We start from the raw sequence: 19532 nt of genomic DNA, 5'->3' as shown, positions 1-19532 counted from the left end.
ACCTTTGACCTTTGGGTTATATAATGGAATTTCTTCATCATTTTGTCCAACTCATTCATCGGGTGGGGAAAAAACCCACCGACCTTTCCCTTTGAACGCCAAAGTTCAAGTCAGTTCATCGTCGAGTGAACCTTTTGACCAGATCTTTGAAGAAATTCCCTCGGGTATACGTTCAAGAGAAGAGTTGTGTCTGTCCCCCTCCTGACCACATGGCACCTGTGATATTCAGCCAAAGAGGGAGATGATGAGACCCTCCTCTTGTCTGTGCTGCAGTGTCGACGTGGTTTACAGAAAACATCCTGAAATTACTAATGTGGATTCATGTCATATTCACACACAAGCAGTAATTTCAGACTGAGCTGTCAGTCAATGTTATCTGAAAAAGCATGAACCACAATCCTCCCTCTCACATACCTCCTCCTTAACAGTCCCTTTAAATCCAGTGGCGCTGCACCAAATCTCACACATAGGCGTCGGTTGTCTGTGCCTGATTTTTCTCATTAAGAGCCATGAATAATTCCCTCGTAAAACTGTGAAATGTTCAAAAACACCCGTTCTTCCAATGTTTAAGAAAGTCAAAAAAATGATTTCCTGGATCACTGCCAAAATTGTATGGGTTCTTTCAAGTTCAAACCACTTCCTTCAATCACATGTCCTGGAACTGTGTTCTGTTGTACTTGTGTAATGTTGCTTACAAACAAACAAACAAACCAACCTACCAACAAACTGTGTAACATGAAATGGTCCTTTGTAATGATGAATATAAAGGGCATGTGTCCTGGCTCCTCTCATTAAGAAAAAATAAAACACTAATAAACAAATAAACACAACCTGCTCAGCACCAACCAGCACAGACAGAGACAACAAATACACAGTTAATATTTGTGCGTTAATTATTGGACTTACATTCATATAGTAGCCAGAAACCAAACAGTTGGTTCACTTCCCACTTCCTACTTAAATCCTACTTCCTGTCCAGTCACAGGAAGGCGGGACTTAACCTCTCTACCTATCAGACCACACCTGAACACCCTGCAAGGTCTCTCCCTTTGCGGGCAGCAGCGTCTTATGTTATATTTCCTGAAGTTGATTGTACATAATATACGTATATGCATAAAGTTATTGATATTGGTTTTATCTATTGTTGTTTTTGTTCAGTGGTAAAATAATTGGTTTTATTAAGAGTGACCCTGCTGCCTTAATTTATCTTTAAGCCAGTAAATCGTCTGTAACAGTCGACTACCAAAGATAGACAAACTCTCTCATAGACTGTAAATAAATATGGCAGACTCGTCTCCACTTAGTGGGACTAAGTGCAGAAATTAAAGCAACAGCGATTTGAGTATGGAGTCATGGTGGCGAGGTCCCGCAGATACACGCACTCAACCAATCACCAGTCAGACTCAGCTGTCAATCATGACGTTTCACCTCATTCTTTAATGCATTGAATAACTAATTAAAACCAAACTGAAAAAAAGGAATATTGAAAAAAAAAAAATCAGTGTGATAAGAACTAACTAAAATGACAGAAATCATCTTTAAAGTAAAAAAAAATGTCACCTGTATTTTGTCACCCCTCTGCTAACATGCATGAGGTGGGGTTTATGACCTATACTGCAGCCAGCCACCAGGAGGCAATCGCGATGCTTTGGCTTCACTTTTGGTGAGCAGTCTGCGATAAGAGGAAATGAGATAACTCACTGTAGACCAACATGTCCCTCAGGGTGGTGCAGAGAGTTTGTGAAGGAGCCTTTGTTGTGGAGCTGCTACAACAAGACAAAGTAAAAATTGTTCCAAAGTCAGTCTTTTTCAATTTGACAACCGAAACCAGAAATATGAAAATTTCACTCACAGTGTGCATTGATACTCATAGTGCATGTGACATTCAATACCATAGCATATGTACATCAGTAGAAAATCAATATCATAGAGATTATCTCTATTTCTCATTTCTGTTTTACCAATTGTGCTTAACTAGTGCAGTGCCTGTTCTTGACCTGCCTGTTTTTAATGGGCTGTTTGTTTTGGCCTGTGGTGATGCTGGTTGCAGTTTGGTTGATTGTACGCAGAACCGGAGAAATTGCTGTCGTGAACACGCTGTTGTCATGATCACGCTGATCACGCTGTCGTCGTGATCCCGCTGTCCTCGTGCACATGCTGTCGTCATGAACACGCTGTTGTCGTGAACACGCTGTTGTGGTGAACATGCTGTTGTCGTAATCACGCTGTCGTCGTGAACGCACTGTCGTGAACATGCTGTTGTCGTGAACATGCTGTTGTCGTGCACATGCTGTTGTCGTGAACATGCTGTTGTCATGAACGCACTGTTGCCGTGAACACACTGTTGTCGTGCACTTGCTGTTGTCGTGCACTTGCCGTTGTCGTGATCGTAATCTTCACTTGCTTTGATGAATCCCAGCTGCTGCCACAGAGCACTGGTCACCCGTTTATTCAAAGTATGTTAATATTGAACGTATCGTGTATCCAAATTGCATCAAATTTGAAAATGCATTTCCTTGGGCCCTGAACAATACACGTGCAAAATGTGAATCCGATAAAATGAAGACAGACAGACGGATGGATGGACAGAGATTTCTGGAAGTGACTTGTTCCAGACACACAGAGCAGAGAGCAAATTGTACCTCTATAGCATAATTCTAACCAGAACTCTTCCTATGTTATTTAAACTGTCACACAGGGTTATTGATACACTTATTCCAGGGACAGAGGCACTGACGAAAAACTATTCAGCCTCATAAAAGCCTGAGACTCTCCCAACAAACATGTGGAAGGAAGCTTGGCTGCGTTTGGCTTCATCCTTGATCTACGATGCTGATGACTTGTCTTGTTCCAGAGCCCGTCTGTCATTTCATGTTTAACATTTGACATTTGAAATTTTTGATGTAGCAGAACTTAGTAGATAATTAAACAGGCTTTATTATCTAATGTCTTTATTTTCCAACAAGTATGTGATGTGTGTGTGTGTGTGTGTGTGTGTGTGTGTGTGTGTGTGTGTGTGTGTGTGTGTGTGTGTGTGTGTGTGTGTGTGTGTGTGTGTGTATTTATATATAACCACACTACTAAATAAGATCTGCCAATGTGAGCCTTCGGTGAGAAATCGGTATCTGCAGAATAAACAATGCAGAAAAGATGTACATTTATGTGAAAAGAGGTTTGTGTGTGTGTGTGTGTGTGTGTGTGTGTGTGTGTGTGTGTGTGTGTGTGTGTGTGTGTGTGTGTGTGTGTCTGTGTGTGTGTGAGACGGCTGTACCTATTTAACCAGCACCATCAAGCATGAAGACGCCTGCAGCAAAGTCTAGTCAAAGCACATGACACATTTAAAAGAAATCTAACCACACTTTCTTTTGTGGTCTGACATGTCTCAGCAGCTCATGTCAGCGTGTGTTATAATAAACTTCAATCTCTTTTATTCTACCGAAAGAGGGGAAGGAAATCTCTGTCCTCTGTCCTGATGGAACAGGAAATTCAATATCCTCCGACAGAGGCTCCACTTTACCCAGCCTGATGCCTCTTTATTGCAGCATCATGAGTTTGTCTCTGCAGGGAGAAAATAAAAGCCGCCTGGTTCTCGGGTTAAATGAAATGTGATTGTGATGGAGAAACCTTGTGTTTTCATTCGCTGGATGTCCGTATGAGTTTTCCTCAAGGCTGCAGTTTATTGTATCGTAAAAAAAAAAAAACTAAATTGAAGCTCCTTAAAGATATAAGTAGTGTTTGGCTCGTTTCACTATATGAGGATATTTTCTAATGTGAAGTTGACTTTTTCCATAAAATGCGTGATTTCTGCTTTTCCGTTTAAAAAAAAAAAAATGGAGTTAAATTCCACATATCTACAATAACAAGGCACTTCAAATGACACTGTGGACACAACACACTGTTTGATGACCTCCACTAGAGAGTTTATGTTTTGTCTCATTGACTGTTATTTGGCAGGATTATGTAATAACTATTCGACAGATTTACGCAAACCTTGGTGGAAGGTTGTGGTATACTGTAGGTCAGGAGAGAACAGATCCATATCAAGGGGCGGATACAGGAATTCATATAATAATAATATAATAATAATAATAATATACTAATTCGTGGATCTTGAATAAAAAAATCACGCACATTTATGGGAATGCTATTTATGAGTGTGTGGAAACTTGGTGCAGATCCAAGTACAAATCCTGAATCTAAATATGGTTCCATGAGGGGACTGTTGGGCCTGGACGGAGGTTGCTTCATTATTTCAAGGTAAATGTCTCCTGCTACTCCTGCGGAATGAGTCTCTCAATAACTGTGAAATTTCATTTTGCACAAACACTGTGTCTGTGTGATATGTTGTTACAAATTCAACTTGTGACAAACCCCTACCCTACAGCTGAGGCGTCTACACTGAGTATCTCGGGCAGACACTGGCTGTTTGTTATGGCTTTCTGCCTTATCAGTGTCTTTAGCGTTATCCTAGGAGCAGACAGGGAGCTGTTATTTACTACCTGAGTGGAGACGCTGGCGAAATGAAAGAAAACAGACCGAAGAGAAATGGATCTTAATATTAGCTATAAAATATCTTTGAGTGACATGCCGTAATAAGGGCTGCTGCCGGTTGCAACGCCAACCAAGCACAGAGAGGGTACCAGTGTTTATGAATATATTTTAAGTATAAAGCTGCATCATAACAAAAAGAGGAAAATGGGCAGGACCCTCAATTATGCTGTATCAATGATATTATTCACAGTTTTCTATGATGTTCAACATTTTATATAAATTAAATTAAGATAGCCGTGTGTAGTGATGTTATGGCATCAAATAAATTATTAAAAACTCTAAAAACAGCTTTGACATTTGCTTTGACTAGTTTATGACGTGTACTGCAGCCAGCCACCAGGTGGCGACTGTGACCCTTTGGATTCACTTTCAAGTGGCAGTCATGTCTTCTATCTTATTACGTTATTCTTAGTAGTAGTAGTAGTAGTTGTAGTAATGGAAGTATTATTAGTATTATTAGCAGTGTTGTTATTATTATTATTATTGTTGGTATTAGAGCTAAATAAAAGCTTGTATTCACTTTTTCAAACATGAACCTTCAGCGCTGAGGGCTGTATCAGTCTTATAATTATTATTGAAAGTATTGACACCTTTTTAAAATCACACATATTCCACATTTATTAATCTCTCAAGGTGCAAAAACCAGATTCTTCATTTTATTCTTTCCAAACACACATCTCTTAAAGCCACTCACATTCAGCTGCATCCTTCCACTTACTATTCACCCTTTCTTGCATAAAGTCTTTATCTGTGCGCCTCTCTCACCACACGCTCTCAGCACTGTACATTGAAATATGGCTACGGTTGTTAGCATTATTACTCGGACACACAATGTGACAAAATCTAAGGCACTAGAGTTTGTAGACTACGGTCCGCATACTCTGCTGAAGCACACATATATCTAGGGCGATGTGGGGTTAGGAGAAAAATGTTCACAGCTCAGCAAATACATGGAAAATACGAAATAGGAGCACATGGTTCATCTTTTAATCTTAGAAGCTCCAAAATATAGAAGCTCGTGTGCAGTCTATGTGTCACGATGAGCTTTATCACAGTTCTGCGTTATGAAGATCCGGGTCTACCTCCAGATATGATTTACCCATACAGACTATATGGATATATAGGCACAGTTAGGTCCTGGTTCAGTTCTGTGTCCAAAAAAGCCTGAGAAGGAGAAACAGGTGGCGTCCAGCGACAGACGTCAAAGCACCTCTGTCTGAACATCTGGCCCATCACGGCCGGTAAGTCTTGATTACATCTTTGATGGGCCTCCTGCATATCGGGCAGCACGCGTTGATCTGTCTCTTCAGCTTCAGCCCGCAGTCGTTGCACAGACACATGTGTCCGCAGGTGTAGATGACGGTGTCCACATCCTGGTCGAAGCAGATGGTGCACTCTCCGTTTTTCCCAGCAGAGGGCAGGTCTGAGCCAGTGAAACTGGGGGAGACGGGAGGGCTGAGAGGGGAACTCGGAGCGGTCACTGGAGGAGGAGAGGGAAAAAGAAATGCGGGTCTTAAAACACGGGAGCTGCAGATATACAGTATGTGCACAGATAAGTCCTGTTCATGCAGTTGGTATGAGAAGAACGTGACAGGTTCAGATATAATGTTGTTTTTACATACGTTATTCCTTATTCTCTATCTTAATGTGTTGTGGAGCGTGATTTATGTCTGTTTAAGCTTTTTAAATATGTCATTTTTATGGACTTAACAAAAGAAGTATGTACTGGGGCTACAACTAGCAACTGCAATCACTTATTGATTTTTCTCAGTTATAGTTGTTATTGATCCATGTCACATCATAAAAAAGTTGAAAACGTCAATCACAAGTTTCTAGAGCCCAATGTGTCATCACATTTTTTTTGAAATGATCACATTTAAGAAGGTTGAACAAGATATTACTTGTTTTGTTTCTTTAAGAAGCAAATAAAATGACTAATTCATAATCAAATAACATTTTTATTTTCTGTTAAATGACTCATTGCTGCTGTTCGAGTTCAATTGACTATACTGTTACAAGGAAAAGCAGTGAATTTCCACATTTAAGAAGCTTATACAAGAGAATCTTTGTTTTGCTTCTCCAAGAAACAAAAGGCTGTTTATCAATAGCTGCACATAAATTTCCTGTCAATTTACAACTCAATTCATTGACTCATCATCACAGCTCTAGAATAAATCAAATCAAAATCCGACATGATTAAAGATATCTGCTGTTGCTCCTTCCAAATTTAGACAAAAACTATTTTCCCATGAACAGAATGACACAGTTCTTCCCAATTAGAGCCTCCCTGCTGTGGCCCTGTGTGTGTGTTTCCATAAAAATTGAAGCAGTGAGCATGCTGTCAACATTCAGGAACGTACCCAGAGAGGATTCAGAGGCAGAGGAGGATCTGTTGACGCTGAACGCCAGGTCTGAGTCACTGTCATCTGGACTGCTGCTCTGAGAAGTGCTGGGGGACGTGGAGGGAGGACTGGACTGCAGAGTTCCTGTGGCACAAACATGAATACACATCAACGAACCCCACACGTAAAAGTGGCTTCCACACAATGTGATTAGCTGGAGTCATTTTAACACAATGTGTCCTTGACTAGCTGGAATGTAACGCTGCAGAGTTCAAGCTATTACGCTGATTAGATCTGCATATTTATGATTTTTTTTTCCCGCCGGCTTTGTTTGAGGATGATGATGTTGTTGGATCAGAGAGCAGTGAGAATAGGATGTGAGCTGCTGGGAGTTTATGTGGGAGTAGTGGGAGTAGCACTGATAGGTCACAGCTCAAAGCTGAACAGAAACATGCAGACCAAAACTACTCAGCTGCATTCCTTTAGTCTGGGAAAAAATACATTTCAGGAGCTGCTGAGACTCCAGAGAAGAATGAATGTGTGTCCTTTATTAGCATGTATGATGTTAGCTTTGAAGCATTTAGCACTTGATTTACAATTTTAGAACTCTTTTTACTCTTCTTTTTCTTTGTCAAAACCTGGTGTCTGCATTACCCAAATTAAGCCTTTGCTTCCTGTGGGGAAGCAAACTCAAGTGTAGTTCATCTTTGGTGAACTTTAACCCCCAACATTCGCTTGTATTCATGACTGTGCCCTTCTGCTACTAACAGCTAATGTAGCCTTCAGCTACTAACTGAAAAACCGGTCCGATCTAATCATAATAATTACACAAAATCTGTTTTAGCTTTTGACATCACTGGGATGTGTACATCATTTTTCCAACACGCTCATCTTACCAAGTATCCTGAGTCGGTTGACAGCGCCGTGCAGAGTGAAAAAGACCCACAGGACCTGAGAGGAGTCCACACACATCAGCCTGCCCCGTCCCACTCCGTTCACGCCGTGGTGCACCTCTCCGCTGGGCAGCAGGCTGAAGCTGAGCACGTCTCCAGAGCAAGGCGTGGGAAAGTCCCGGTGCACCACCCAATACTCTTTACGGTCCAGCAGAACCTCGGGGTCCGCCGGCAGGTCCCCGGCGTGCAGACTGGCTGGGTCACAGGACGTTAAACCAAACAACAGCGCCCCGAAGTAGGGCAGGCCCAGGTGGCCTACCTCCACGTACAAAGTCTCACCCACGTGCAGCGGCCGGTCGCTGAACACCAGAGTCCGACTGCTGTCCAGAAAGTGGATGCAGGCTGCCGAGCGGTCGGCAGAGAGTATCACGTCCGAGCCGCGGACGGGGTGAAAGTGCAAGTCATTGTCCAGCGGGGACGAGAGGCCCCTGATCACCCGCGGGACGCTGAATCCAATGGAGGCAGATGAGGACGGCGTGGAGGAGGAGGAGGTGGATGAGCAGCAGGGGATGAGCTGAGCGTAGTTATTGAGCTGGAGGTTGGCCATCTTGGCAGCAGCGGTCTGGTTGTTCTCCAGCTGATTGTTGCTGTAATTGGCCGAGTCGTGGTTACTCTGGGGCAGATAGGCGCTCAGGCGGGCCGCGCTCAGGCAGCTGGAGCCAACGCTCTCAGCAAACGTGCTTTCTGTGGCGGAGAAGATTGACAAAGTACGTGACTTGGACAACACATCATATGATCTGTCACAAGCGAGATTCTTTTCTCAAGTAATTGATTATTCGTCTGTAAACATGTCTGACGTGACCAGAGATATTCAGTTCATTCTCACAGAAGACAAAGAGAAAAAGCCTTTTGTATGTTGATCAAATCGTGATGTTGTGGAGGTTTAGAGAACAAAAAAACTGAGTCGGCTGTCACCAATTTATTTACCGCCTTATTTCTTCTCCCTTCTGCCCTGACATGATTCTCCAAACTCATACACAGACACATTCATGAAGCAGGTTATAGGGCTCTCTCTGTGATATAAACAAATCAGGGGCTAGTATCCCCCCCACCACCGTCGCCACCGAAATCTCTGGGATCTGCCGTCATGACCAAACATGGTCATATCTCCTGACCGACTGAACATAAACACACCCCGTGAGTACGAGAGGCAACCGCGGGGACAGAGGGAGGTGGAAGAGAAGGGAGGCGCAGAGGGAGAGTGGGACAAAGCGCGGGAAAGAGACAGTGAGAGTTTTACAAAGAGAAGCACGGAGGGTGAACTTGCTGGATGACATCTGCTGTGTGAAAACTGTAATGTCAGGCAATAGGAGAAGGGGCAGGGCTGGTTTTCTCGGTTTTCTAGAGTCACAGAGTACTTTTACCTTCTCCTTCTATATTGACCTGTGCTGCCTTAGAGCTTTGAGGTACAGCTGCTCTCTCATCCCTCAGCAAGCTGCTTAAATTTGCTGTCAATGTGTTAACACTAGAAAAATAACTTTCATTGCCATCCATCCATCATCAATATCGCATTTCCTTTTGAAGCTCGAGGGGAAGAACGAGACAATCTGAGCGGACAGTGGGCGAGAGACGGGGTCCGTGCTGGACAGGTCGGCAGGGTATCGCAGGGCCGTCATTCAAAGACTAACAACACCTGAAGTCAAATTAGAGTCTCAAATCACCCTCACCCCAATAGGCATGTGTTTGGACTGTGGGAAGTAACCGTACCCGGAGAAAACCCATGCAGACACAGGGAGAACATGCTAATCTCTATTAATAGATTATGAAAGTAAAATGTGTAGGTAAGGGACAAGATGTAGCCAGAAGCCTTCTGTTTCCTTTTCTAGTGTGACCGCACACGTGGGAGCAGGGTCTGGTTCCCCACAGTAAAAGGGTATGTGGAGGGCAAAAAAGATGGAACACACAAACTGGGATTCGAACCAGGAACCTTCTTGCTGTGAGGCGACAGTGCTCGTGATCAAAATACAGATCACACTGAATCCATAATTATATCGCGGAATATTTGTGATTATTATAGATGTATGTGTAAAGAGGCTTTTTTTTAAAGAAGTCAGTTGTGAAACTTCTTCCTCTCACTTCCCTTTTCTATATGAATCATCTACTGTGAGTACATCTTCTCAGCTGCAGTCATGACAAAAGTTATTTTTATAGTTTCCATAGAGCGAGTAAACATGATCTTACCGAGCAGCGTGACCTCCTGGGTGAGACCGTAGATATCTATGATGGCCCAGAGTGGACAGCCAATGCTGAGCCCGCAGTGGAAGAGGATGGGCTCTCCGTCATTGATGCTGTAGAAAACTCTTCCGTGGCGATCGGCCCAGAATGCCAGCACATTGTCCTTCAAGGCCAGTCTCTCTGGCAGAGCTTTGGCCCAGTAGCCGGGCCTGGTCACCAGGTCCGGGCAGGCGTACTTGGGGATGTCAGTGGCGAGCAGTTCTCTGGGGTCCAGACTGGTGAATCCGAAGCGCAGCGCTCCGCTCCAGCCCGTGTGCACACCGCTCAGACGAAGACGCACCTGAATGGAGATCGATGATATGAATATGCTTCTATTCTACTATTAAAGCACCTTAAAAACAGATAGACAGTTAAAACAAACCTTCTCATAGAGGTGCACAGGTCGATGGCTGAACGTGATGCCGTTACAGAAGCTGTTTTTGCGAGTGGCTCGGCGGAGCTGCCCGTCCAGCCGGATGTTCTTGCCTTTGGCGTGGGGGTGAAACCGGGGCGACTCCACATTGATGCTGACCGGGGGAGCAGACGTCCTCCTCTCCACACCAGTGTTAGGAAGGGTGTAGTACTGCCTGCTGGCCACCGGGCGGGGTTGCAGAGTCGCATCTGTGGGTGCAAACAGAGAGAGATAGAGAGAGAGAAAGAGAAAGAGAAACTCATCAATGCTTCGATCAAGTAAATAAGAGGCCAACGTGAAGAGCAGCATATGTCAGAGGTTGAGGGAGCGTTCAAATACATCACTTAAATAAAAGTACCAGTGCTGCAATGAAAAATAATTATCCAAAACAAGTTAAACTCATCCATGTGTAATCCTACTTATTGAAAAAGTATCCACAATAAAAATGAGTTAAAATATTAAAGTAAAAGTACTGGTTGGTGATTGTACCGTACGTTAAATCATTATTAGATAATACCAAAGCACGAGGGTGTACGCAGCATGTTTCTGTTGCAGCAGCTGGAGGTGGAGCTACTTGAAAACACTTATCCACACTTTTAATAACGAGAGACCAGATAAATCGGAGGGATTGTCAGATGATTAATGGACAAAAATAGAAAAAAAAACATGTTTTCAGTTTTCACACTCTAATCTTCTTCATCTCTGATTTTGGACAAGATATTGGATCATTTGAACCTTTCACCGAAATGAAAACATGTGAGAGGTTTGGAGGCAAAAATACTGCATTCAGACTGCTGTTTGTAAGTATGAATGTTGTGTAATCTTTTACAATGTGCTGCATTTTGAAAGCTTGTTACATTATCCATTGTGTCAAAGACTTTATTTAGTTGGTTCACAACACTGTGTGAGTCATCAGACAAGGTCAAAATAGTAATGCTATTAGTGATATCAAAAAAAGAGGCAAACACATCCACACACACACACACACACAATGACTCGCTTGCAAGTGGCCCATGGCAGTTGGTTTAGAGGGCAGAGGCCAGTTATGTAAAAGAGACCACAGTCTCACACACTTCCTTTCCCACACTGACACTATGAAGCTTCTCTGTTCCTCCCGAAAAGCACATTAAATAGTCCCTTTTAGGATGTAACCCACATGAACTGTATGAAAAAGCAACTGTCCCAAATCAGTCCTCTTACCACAACCTTACGGGAAGTTAAATCACGGAAACGAAGCGAGGTTAGTCCAGACGTACACATATGACTGGGAAATACCAAAAAAGAGATGTTTGTCTTATGTAAAATAGGATTTGAGCAAAGCTTATATTAGTAGTATCACAGGAGAGAGAAAACATAACACAAACAAAAAATCCACAGGATGTCGAAAACAGACGCGATAGGCCTTCGTCTTATTTATGGGCTACACACACCCTTGGCCTACAGCATAAACAAACCCTGAATGGCCCTTTTCATCCGTCCACAGTTATCTTCAGAAGTGGAGAATGAATCACACAGTGCCCTCGTCAGCCAAGAGATGCCCAAATAATAAAAGGGCCTAATCTTTCGATCTTCACAGGAGATAATGCTCTACTTGGGCAAAAGAATTTGTTGATGAGCATCGCAATACGAATTAGCAAGGATCAGAAATCAAACGAGATAAAGCAACTTAAATCAGACTTGTTGGGGTTGAATATTAAATGAAGCTAAAGCTGCAGCTGGGTGTTTATGGTATAAGACGGGAGGCCTTGTTTCTCCTCTCCTCAGGGGCTGATTACATTTCTGTTTAAAAATCACTGTGAGCTGCCGTAAATACAATAACTCATTGAAATTGACCACAGTACATTTCCTAAATGAGACATTATCACTGATTATATTCTAAACTATGAAGCAGCAGCAGGAACATCTGCAACATCTCAAAAGATGAGTGGGCGCCCGCTTCTCCTTTCTGCTGAGGGGAAGTCCACGGGCTTTAAGCTCACCTACCACTGTGACAGTGATGTAGTGTGAGGCCGCAGTCAAAGGACCAACAGTGATGACTGATGGAGACACTTGCCATTATTAGCTGAAAGGCGTAGCACAAAAGTTCATGAAGCGAGGGGCAGCTCACAGCTTAGCCAATGTTTGCCCAAGTTTGGGCCGACAGTTTATCACTGTTACGTCCGAGTTTCCGGTTGGCTGAAAAATAAAAAGGATTCCTTAGAAAAAACGGCAGTTCTTCGTTGGAATAAAAACTCAAAGCTGTTTCGAAAGTATTTTCAAGAATCCTCAAAGATTTTTCTGTCCGTCGCCAAAGAGCAGCGTTTTATGAATGGGCGGTCACTTCATTGGCCTTGTGCACGTGGTAGGCCCGACAGTCGCACATTCAAATGTAGCTCAACACTATTTCATGTTGTGATCTACAGGTGGCAGTAATTTTACAAGTAAACGCAGCGCTGCAAAGCCGGGGAAGAAGAAGAAGAAGAAGAAGAAGAAGAAGAAGAAGAAGAAGAAGAAGAAGAAGAAGAAGAAGAAGAAGAAGAAGAAGACCACAGCTGGGAAGTAAATATGAATGTAAACACGCAGCTTTCAAAATGTTAAAAAAAATCTGTTGTGCAAATGTTTTCTGAATATTTTTGTCAGACTGTAACGACGCACTCGAAGCGTTTTGGTGAACACTGAAGTCTTTGTATTGGAAAAAACTCTACATCTTTAAATCTTTCTATACTTATGTAACTTTCTGTTCTATTTTCAAATAAAATATGCTTTCATTTTCTTCTAGTGTTGCATAAAAAAAAAATACCAGATGGTATTGGTATGATGAAGTCTAATGCTTAGGTCTGTGAGTAGAATATACAAGAGCTACAAATGGGGCTAAGTCAAGAACGGGAGTAATGTCAGTGATACCCGATGGTCCCTGGGTAGTCAGGACCACCAGAATCATGAGAAAGACACGGCGACTGGTCCTGTCAGCTGATCGGATATGTGGTTACGAGCAAAGTTCAGCGGCAGCTCGGGGGCTGCCCCTGTCAAAAAGCAAATATGCACATTTACACTGCATTTCTGCTGGAGCCCATGTGTTTCAATCACTTTGGGAAATAAACAGTTGAGTGTGGGAATTGTGTCTCCCTGTCGGGCGGCTAATGAAGGGAAAAGCACAAATACATGCAATCATAAGACTGCACAAGACACAGCGCTGTGCCAAGGAGCAGCTTCTCGAGATGTAAAACTGATTTTGTGCATTCCTCGCATGGATCTTTAGCCACAAGATGATCAGGCTTGTTCTTCCCTCGTATCTCTAGGCTGCATGTGTTCACCGCATCATGCTGTAAGTCATCCATTGCAGAGGACATTGGTGGGTCTTGAGGAAATTTCAGGGTCTGTTTAGTCACATCTTTGTTTGTGAGTTGCGAACATGAGTCTCCTGGTAAGAATGTCTCAGTGACATCACTTGAAACCCGGTGTAATGACTTCTTCATGGCACATAGTCGTCCAGCTTTAACCCATAAAAACACACTTTACTGTGCCCATCTCTTCTAGAGAACCATAAAACACAGATACTCATTTAAGCTCATGTTAATCGAAACCATACAGGGCAAGTAATGGGAGCCGGGCTGCTTCTGCTCCTCTGTGACTAGCTGTTCTCGGTCCAAACCCTGTGTCAGCTGGCTCCGGTGGCAGTAACCACATCATTTAGCCGCCGATTGGGTCTGTTGGGGGCGTGGGAGTGTGACAGACATGAAATCAGAGTGATGAGAGGGAGCTGATCGTCAAGTAACGGACTTTAGGTGGAATGGGAAAGTGTTTTCAGAGAGCTCTTATACAGCTTTATGCAAAAACTGGGGGCGACAAGCGAGTCACATGCAGGAGTGACTCTCACTTTAAGTTGTGATTTACGTAAAACACCTTTGATGCTGCGAATAACTACAGAATATCATCATGCAATATGGGTCTTATTTTTTTGTGTTAGTTCTGTTTTAATAAAGATTTTAGTATTTTATATTTATATTATTCTATTTTCTCATACACCCTCATGTTTCTTTTGTTTTGTGACATGTGTGGTTTTCCCATTGGGATCAATAAAGTCCTCTATCCATCTATGAAATGAAAAATGTCACATGTGACACAAAACAGACATAACATTTATTTCTGTGTCAAATAAAAGCCAGGTTTATATGGGGGTGCACATCATGAGAAAACAGGAAAACAAGGAGGCAGCAAAGTGCAGCACATAAGTGACACAGAAAAACACAGAACAGAAATGGAGGAGATGATATGAAGTCGTTTGGAAAATGGACATTAGTCGGAGATGTATTGGACTTTAAAAGTGTAAAGGATAATATTCGGATTAATGGGATCTGAGGATTGATCCAGTAAATTATTAGAAACATTAATTGATGATGCTTTCAGCTGATCATCAATATATATTTTTTTCAATTTACTATAAAGTTGCATGACTGATTTATGTTTTACAAGGGACAGGTAAGAAGTGAGATTTGCAGGGAGCGCTTTCTATGCCCGGACTCGCTCCCTGAGAATCACGCTCGGCTCCCGCGTGATGGGAAAGCGCGTCTGTGCGCAGAGCAAAGTATATGGAGGAAGACGCGTTACCCAGCCAAGCTCCCCCGCACTCACCTCCATGCATGCGTGTGCGTGCGTGCGTGCATCCACAGCAATAACAGGTCTCACCTATCAGGGGTTTAGGTGTCGCGTTCCCCATTGTGTCCAGAAATCCCTCGCACCGGCTGACAAGTTAATTCGGATTGCGGGTGTCCCTCTGTCCATCCGTGTAGACTCGGGTCTGGTGTGTGTGTGTTTGCCTGGATCCGGTTCGGTGTGAGGACCTGCGGGTTGTGCCGTATCTCCGCGCCGAAGCATTGGACGCGCTCCTCTCCGTCCGTCTCCTTAATGTCAAAGCCCCCGAGCCGCTGCGACAGGCGGACACCGACTAGCGCGCAGGCAGCAGCCCCCTCCTTTCTCTTCAGTATCACAGGCTCCCCTCTGCACGACTTTAAAGACACAGTGAGCAGAGATCCCCCCTCCACCAGCACCAGCACCACCACCTACCTCCTTCAAAAGCATCACACTGCCTCTGAATAATTCTTTTAATAATTCACTCAGAAGCCTGTGATCAGTTTGCAGCCGGGGACAAAAACATCCAGCTCGCGCTCATAAAGGAAGTCTGTCAGTGCCATTTGCATATAGAAGGGGGGGTCGAGCAAGAGACCTTGGTGCAAAACTTTGATAACACCATGATGATTTCAGCATCCTCGTCCGACAGATCTTTTCCTCTTTGATTGATTTAAAAACTGACCTGATACCCCCGAGATAAGAGACTTCCCAAGATTATTGATCCCCCCTCATGGGGTCAGAGGTTTTCAAGGACGGATCCATACTGGAATACAGAGCCATCCCATACAGGGAGGTGATCGTCTTGAATTGAATCACGTATTCACACATTTGATAAAAGTCCAAGCACCGTGTGAGGAAATCCCCTCTTTTTTTTCACCCCACCCTGTCCTCTGCCCTCCCATAGCCTTGACCGCTGGGCTTCTCTCAAGCTGTTTCCTGTCTTCTGGACCACAGCGCTCTCTGAGGAGCCATGGCCTGCAAGGCTTGGAGGACTCAGACCATTAGAGAAGGGAGTGCCTGCACAGCGGATCTCCCATAGTGGGAATTAGACAGGGCCCGGAGCAGCGTTGCCAGATGGGAAATGTTGAAGTATTGTACCAGAAGCTTAAAATTATCGTATTTTGGGGGGCAAATTATAGTACGTGACCAGAGTAGGGATGGGAAGCTTGATACAGATCTTCCAAAGCTGTGTCGAAATTCCGAAGCGCAGTTGTTTTGAAACCCTGCTGCGAAATGTGGTTCAAAACAGTCATGTCTCATGTATAGTAGGTTTCATGTGATTAAGCATACGCTGTCGTCGTGCTCGCGAGTCATGTCACGCTCATCATCACGAGCATGATTGGCTGGAAAGACGTCACGTGAGAATAGATGCGTAAATACATACGTGATCCATAATTGACTATCCAGATTGCAACTAACAATACTAAGTGTCACAAAATGATCAAATTGTCGTACATCATGGACATTTTGATCATTATTGATCGTACAGAGGGCAAAAGTATCGTACAAATACGATAATTATTGTACATCTTGCATCACTGGCCTGGAGTGTTATACATCATCAGCTGCGGGTCCAACATCCTGCTCAAAGCCTGCGTGCAGAGACCGGGAAAAGCCTGACAATGTGGATGTGTGTGAGTTATTCTTCCTTGCTGCTTGGATTGTGACTAACTTGAAAACCTATGACAGAGTTGGAGGATCGTTTCCCCGGCTCATGCATGCAGCTTTACTACGCTGCGAGGATCTATATCACACACAGGAAAAGTGCTCCTGGGCTTCCGCAGCCGCCAACAAGATCATATACGATCTGCTTAGTTCCAATGCAGTATCAGGGCAAATCAGTCTCGTGAGAATCGGCGATTGGGTGAAGGCGGGCTGGGACTAAATATAACCCAGAGACAAAAGCATTTGTTTCTACCTCCTCAATGCTGTTTGTTTTTGCAGGATATGGTGACTACGTATGTGAGCACCGGCTGAATGGTGTTTGGGGTGAGGAGAAGGCAGAAGTGAAATTCCCCCCACGCCCTCACCGTTGCCACAGAAAGAAAGAGCTGCCATGGCAAAGGGGATTAACACAGGAAGTGAATATGAGGCTGCGATGGAGTCTGCAATCAAGCCTTCCCTGTAAACACCGCAGCCGAGCTGCAGTAACAAGTGTTGCTTCCCCTGATGCTTGCGTTACTGCCTGAGCACAGACTATGGTGTGCTGATGACAGAATAATGATCACTCGGCTGATTTTATTCCGAAGGCGCGGAACTGTAGTTTCAGGATTATTTCCACCAAGACACGGTCTGCAGAAATATTCAGCAACACAGAGAGATGTCCAAGGAATAGTTTTTAGATTTGCTTCCAGTGTTGGATGAGATCATCAATGGAGCTGGAGTCAGCAGCCGGTTGCATCGAGTTCAGGTTTACAACGAATGTGTGCTAAGGTAATTAGTACCTTATATTTCCTTTGCTTGATCCGTACAACATCTGAAATTTGAAAACAAGAAGTTGAAGTTTTCCTTTGGGTTCCAACAAGACTCCAGAGAATCACAGCCCTCGGCCAAGAAATAATCCAGCACAGCACCGCTAACAAAACCACAACAAATCATTCGTACACTCTTTTTCATATGGATGGAACAAACAAGCTGGCTTTACTGTAAGCTAAGCTAACCAGCTGCTGACTGTAGATTCAAATATTTACAACACAGTCATGAGAGTGTTATCGGTTTTCTTATCTAGCCTTGGGCAAAAAAAGTGAATAAACCCTAAATGTCAAACTGTTTATTTAAGATTACAGCCATATGCGGTCGACTCTATGTAACATACTATAGCACTTAAAGATGAACTGCAGAGCGTCTTTGTGATTTTGCTTTTATATGCTTCTTTAACCGTTTTCAGACATGAACTCTGGAAAATGTCCAGAAAATTGGGTTGAGACATTTTGACGCGTTTGAGTTCGGGAATGTTCAGGTGAAGGGTGGCACATCGACACCGGCACTTTCCAAGTTGACATCTTTGTCCGCGTCTTCTATGTGTAAAACTTGCTGTATTACTATGTCCGATGTCGGGAGCCTCTGACTGGGACATTTGCGTTCTTATATACTGCCCCGGATAATTTCAGGAAAAATGCCAGGACTTCAGTGCATGTTTGAAAGCAACATCTGAGATGCAGTGAGGCCTGCGGACAGGGGAATGGTACATTAGTTTAGACAGCGTGTCAGCGGCCGTCATCATACTCAGCCAAAAACCTAAAGTACAACTCGGCATCGCCCTCAGCCCTGACCTCTGGACGCTGTTAACACAGATACCCAGCGTGAGTGTGATGGCTCTGACAGCAAGTCCCCTCTTGGAGCTGGTGTGGAGTACGACTGAGGGGAGTTGCTCTGACCACTCATTTACAAACAGAATGAGGACACAACTTGGCAAAACTTCAGTGTACATTCTTCACTACTACTGCAGTATGGCCACACAGCCTGGCAAGTGCTTGAGATTTGTGTTGTGATTAGTCAGTGGGATGTGTGAATAACGATCGGTCCAGGGTTGCGGTTTGCATACACAAAAACTAGGTGAGGAGCATAGAGTGCAACGCTGTACAAAAGCTGCATCTATTTTCATTTAATTGGATGCAAACAGGAATGCGAACATGAACCATAATGTATACGGTCCCCCTTCTGCAAGCATCTGTGATGCAGCGATCTCACAGGGCCTGCACAGCAAACCCAAGTTATTTCCAGAGAAAGAGGGGCAGACTTTGCCTCGTTTGCTCCAGGAAAGTTGGCCCGCACCAGTGTGACTGCTGCCACGCAGAGCAGCGCAGTGACTGCTCCTTGGACAGCAAAGTGTTACATTTGCAGTATTTTAATTCCCTTTAAAGACTCAAAGGCAGAGGAGAAATGCTCAGCAGATGGCCGTTTGTGTGCGGTGGTCTCAGTATCAGGGGAGGGCTCCTGTCCAAACCCCACTGATCTAATGGATGAAGTGAGTCATACCCACCTTCGATGTGAACACAACCATCTCCATCAAACGCACATGGGCCAGCACAATGAGCCACATTCATACAACAATGTTTCCCTGGTCACCTCTTTGTGTTCAAGTGCTGTTTTCTACTACAGTGCGTTCACATCTGTTTTCAATGTGCGCCCCTGTCTTTTCATTAGGTCGACTCTTAACCGGCCGTCGGAGTCAAGCACCTGCTTTTCAAAAAACGCAGTAAGAGTTCGACCATTGCCAAAGCCAATGTATCGGTAAAAAAAAGTCCCTCACACATGTGATGAAAAACAAGTGAATCAAAAAGTTTCTTTTTTTTTTGTTGTTTTTGTTTAAATCAAAGCAACAGCACATTTGCCTTTAATTGGAGCCATTTCAGAGGGAGTTCTTGCCATGTGCTCGGTGCCCTCACAGATTGTTCTAATTTCCAAAATCCTTAGATCATGAGGCTGAATGCTGCGGCACTCTTGAGCAGA

The 19532-nt window shown here is 43.8% G+C and overlaps 1 protein-coding gene across 1 annotated transcript; it reads right to left on the bottom strand.

The window, feature by feature from the left end:
* Positions 1 to 5142: 5142 nt before the first annotated feature.
* Positions 5143 to 15887, bottom strand: neurl1b (neuralized E3 ubiquitin protein ligase 1B). The gene is made up of 6 exons (XM_035162048.2): positions 15138 to 15887; positions 10443 to 10681; positions 10028 to 10361; positions 7790 to 8530; positions 6912 to 7037; positions 5143 to 6031 (listed from the first exon to the last, which is right to left on the bottom strand). The coding sequence occupies exons 1-6, from the start codon at positions 15166 to 15168 to the stop codon at positions 5784 to 5786; spliced, it is 1719 nt and encodes a 572-aa protein (XP_035017939.2). The 5' UTR covers positions 15169 to 15887; the 3' UTR covers positions 5143 to 5783.
* Between the last annotated feature and the right edge of the window lie 3645 nt (positions 15888 to 19532).

Source organism: Hippoglossus stenolepis, chromosome 7 (genome assembly GCF_022539355.2).
Source record: "Hippoglossus stenolepis isolate QCI-W04-F060 chromosome 7, HSTE1.2, whole genome shotgun sequence".
Taxonomy (NCBI): Eukaryota; Metazoa; Chordata; class Actinopteri; order Pleuronectiformes; family Pleuronectidae; genus Hippoglossus; species Hippoglossus stenolepis.
This window is presented reverse-complemented; position numbering and strand designations above follow the sequence as displayed.

Coding starts and splice junctions, on each gene's coding strand:
- neurl1b (XM_035162048.2), bottom strand. CDS start 15,168: ATGGGGAACGCGACACCTAAACCCCTGATAG. Junction 10,362..10,442: donor CTGTGCACCTCTATGAGAAG/GTTTGTTTTAAC, acceptor ATCTCCATTCAG/GTGCGTCTTCGTCTGAGCGG. Junction 8,531..10,027: donor CCAGGAGGTCACGCTGCTCG/GTAAGATCATGT, acceptor TCTCCGCCACAG/AAAGCACGTTTGCTGAGAGC.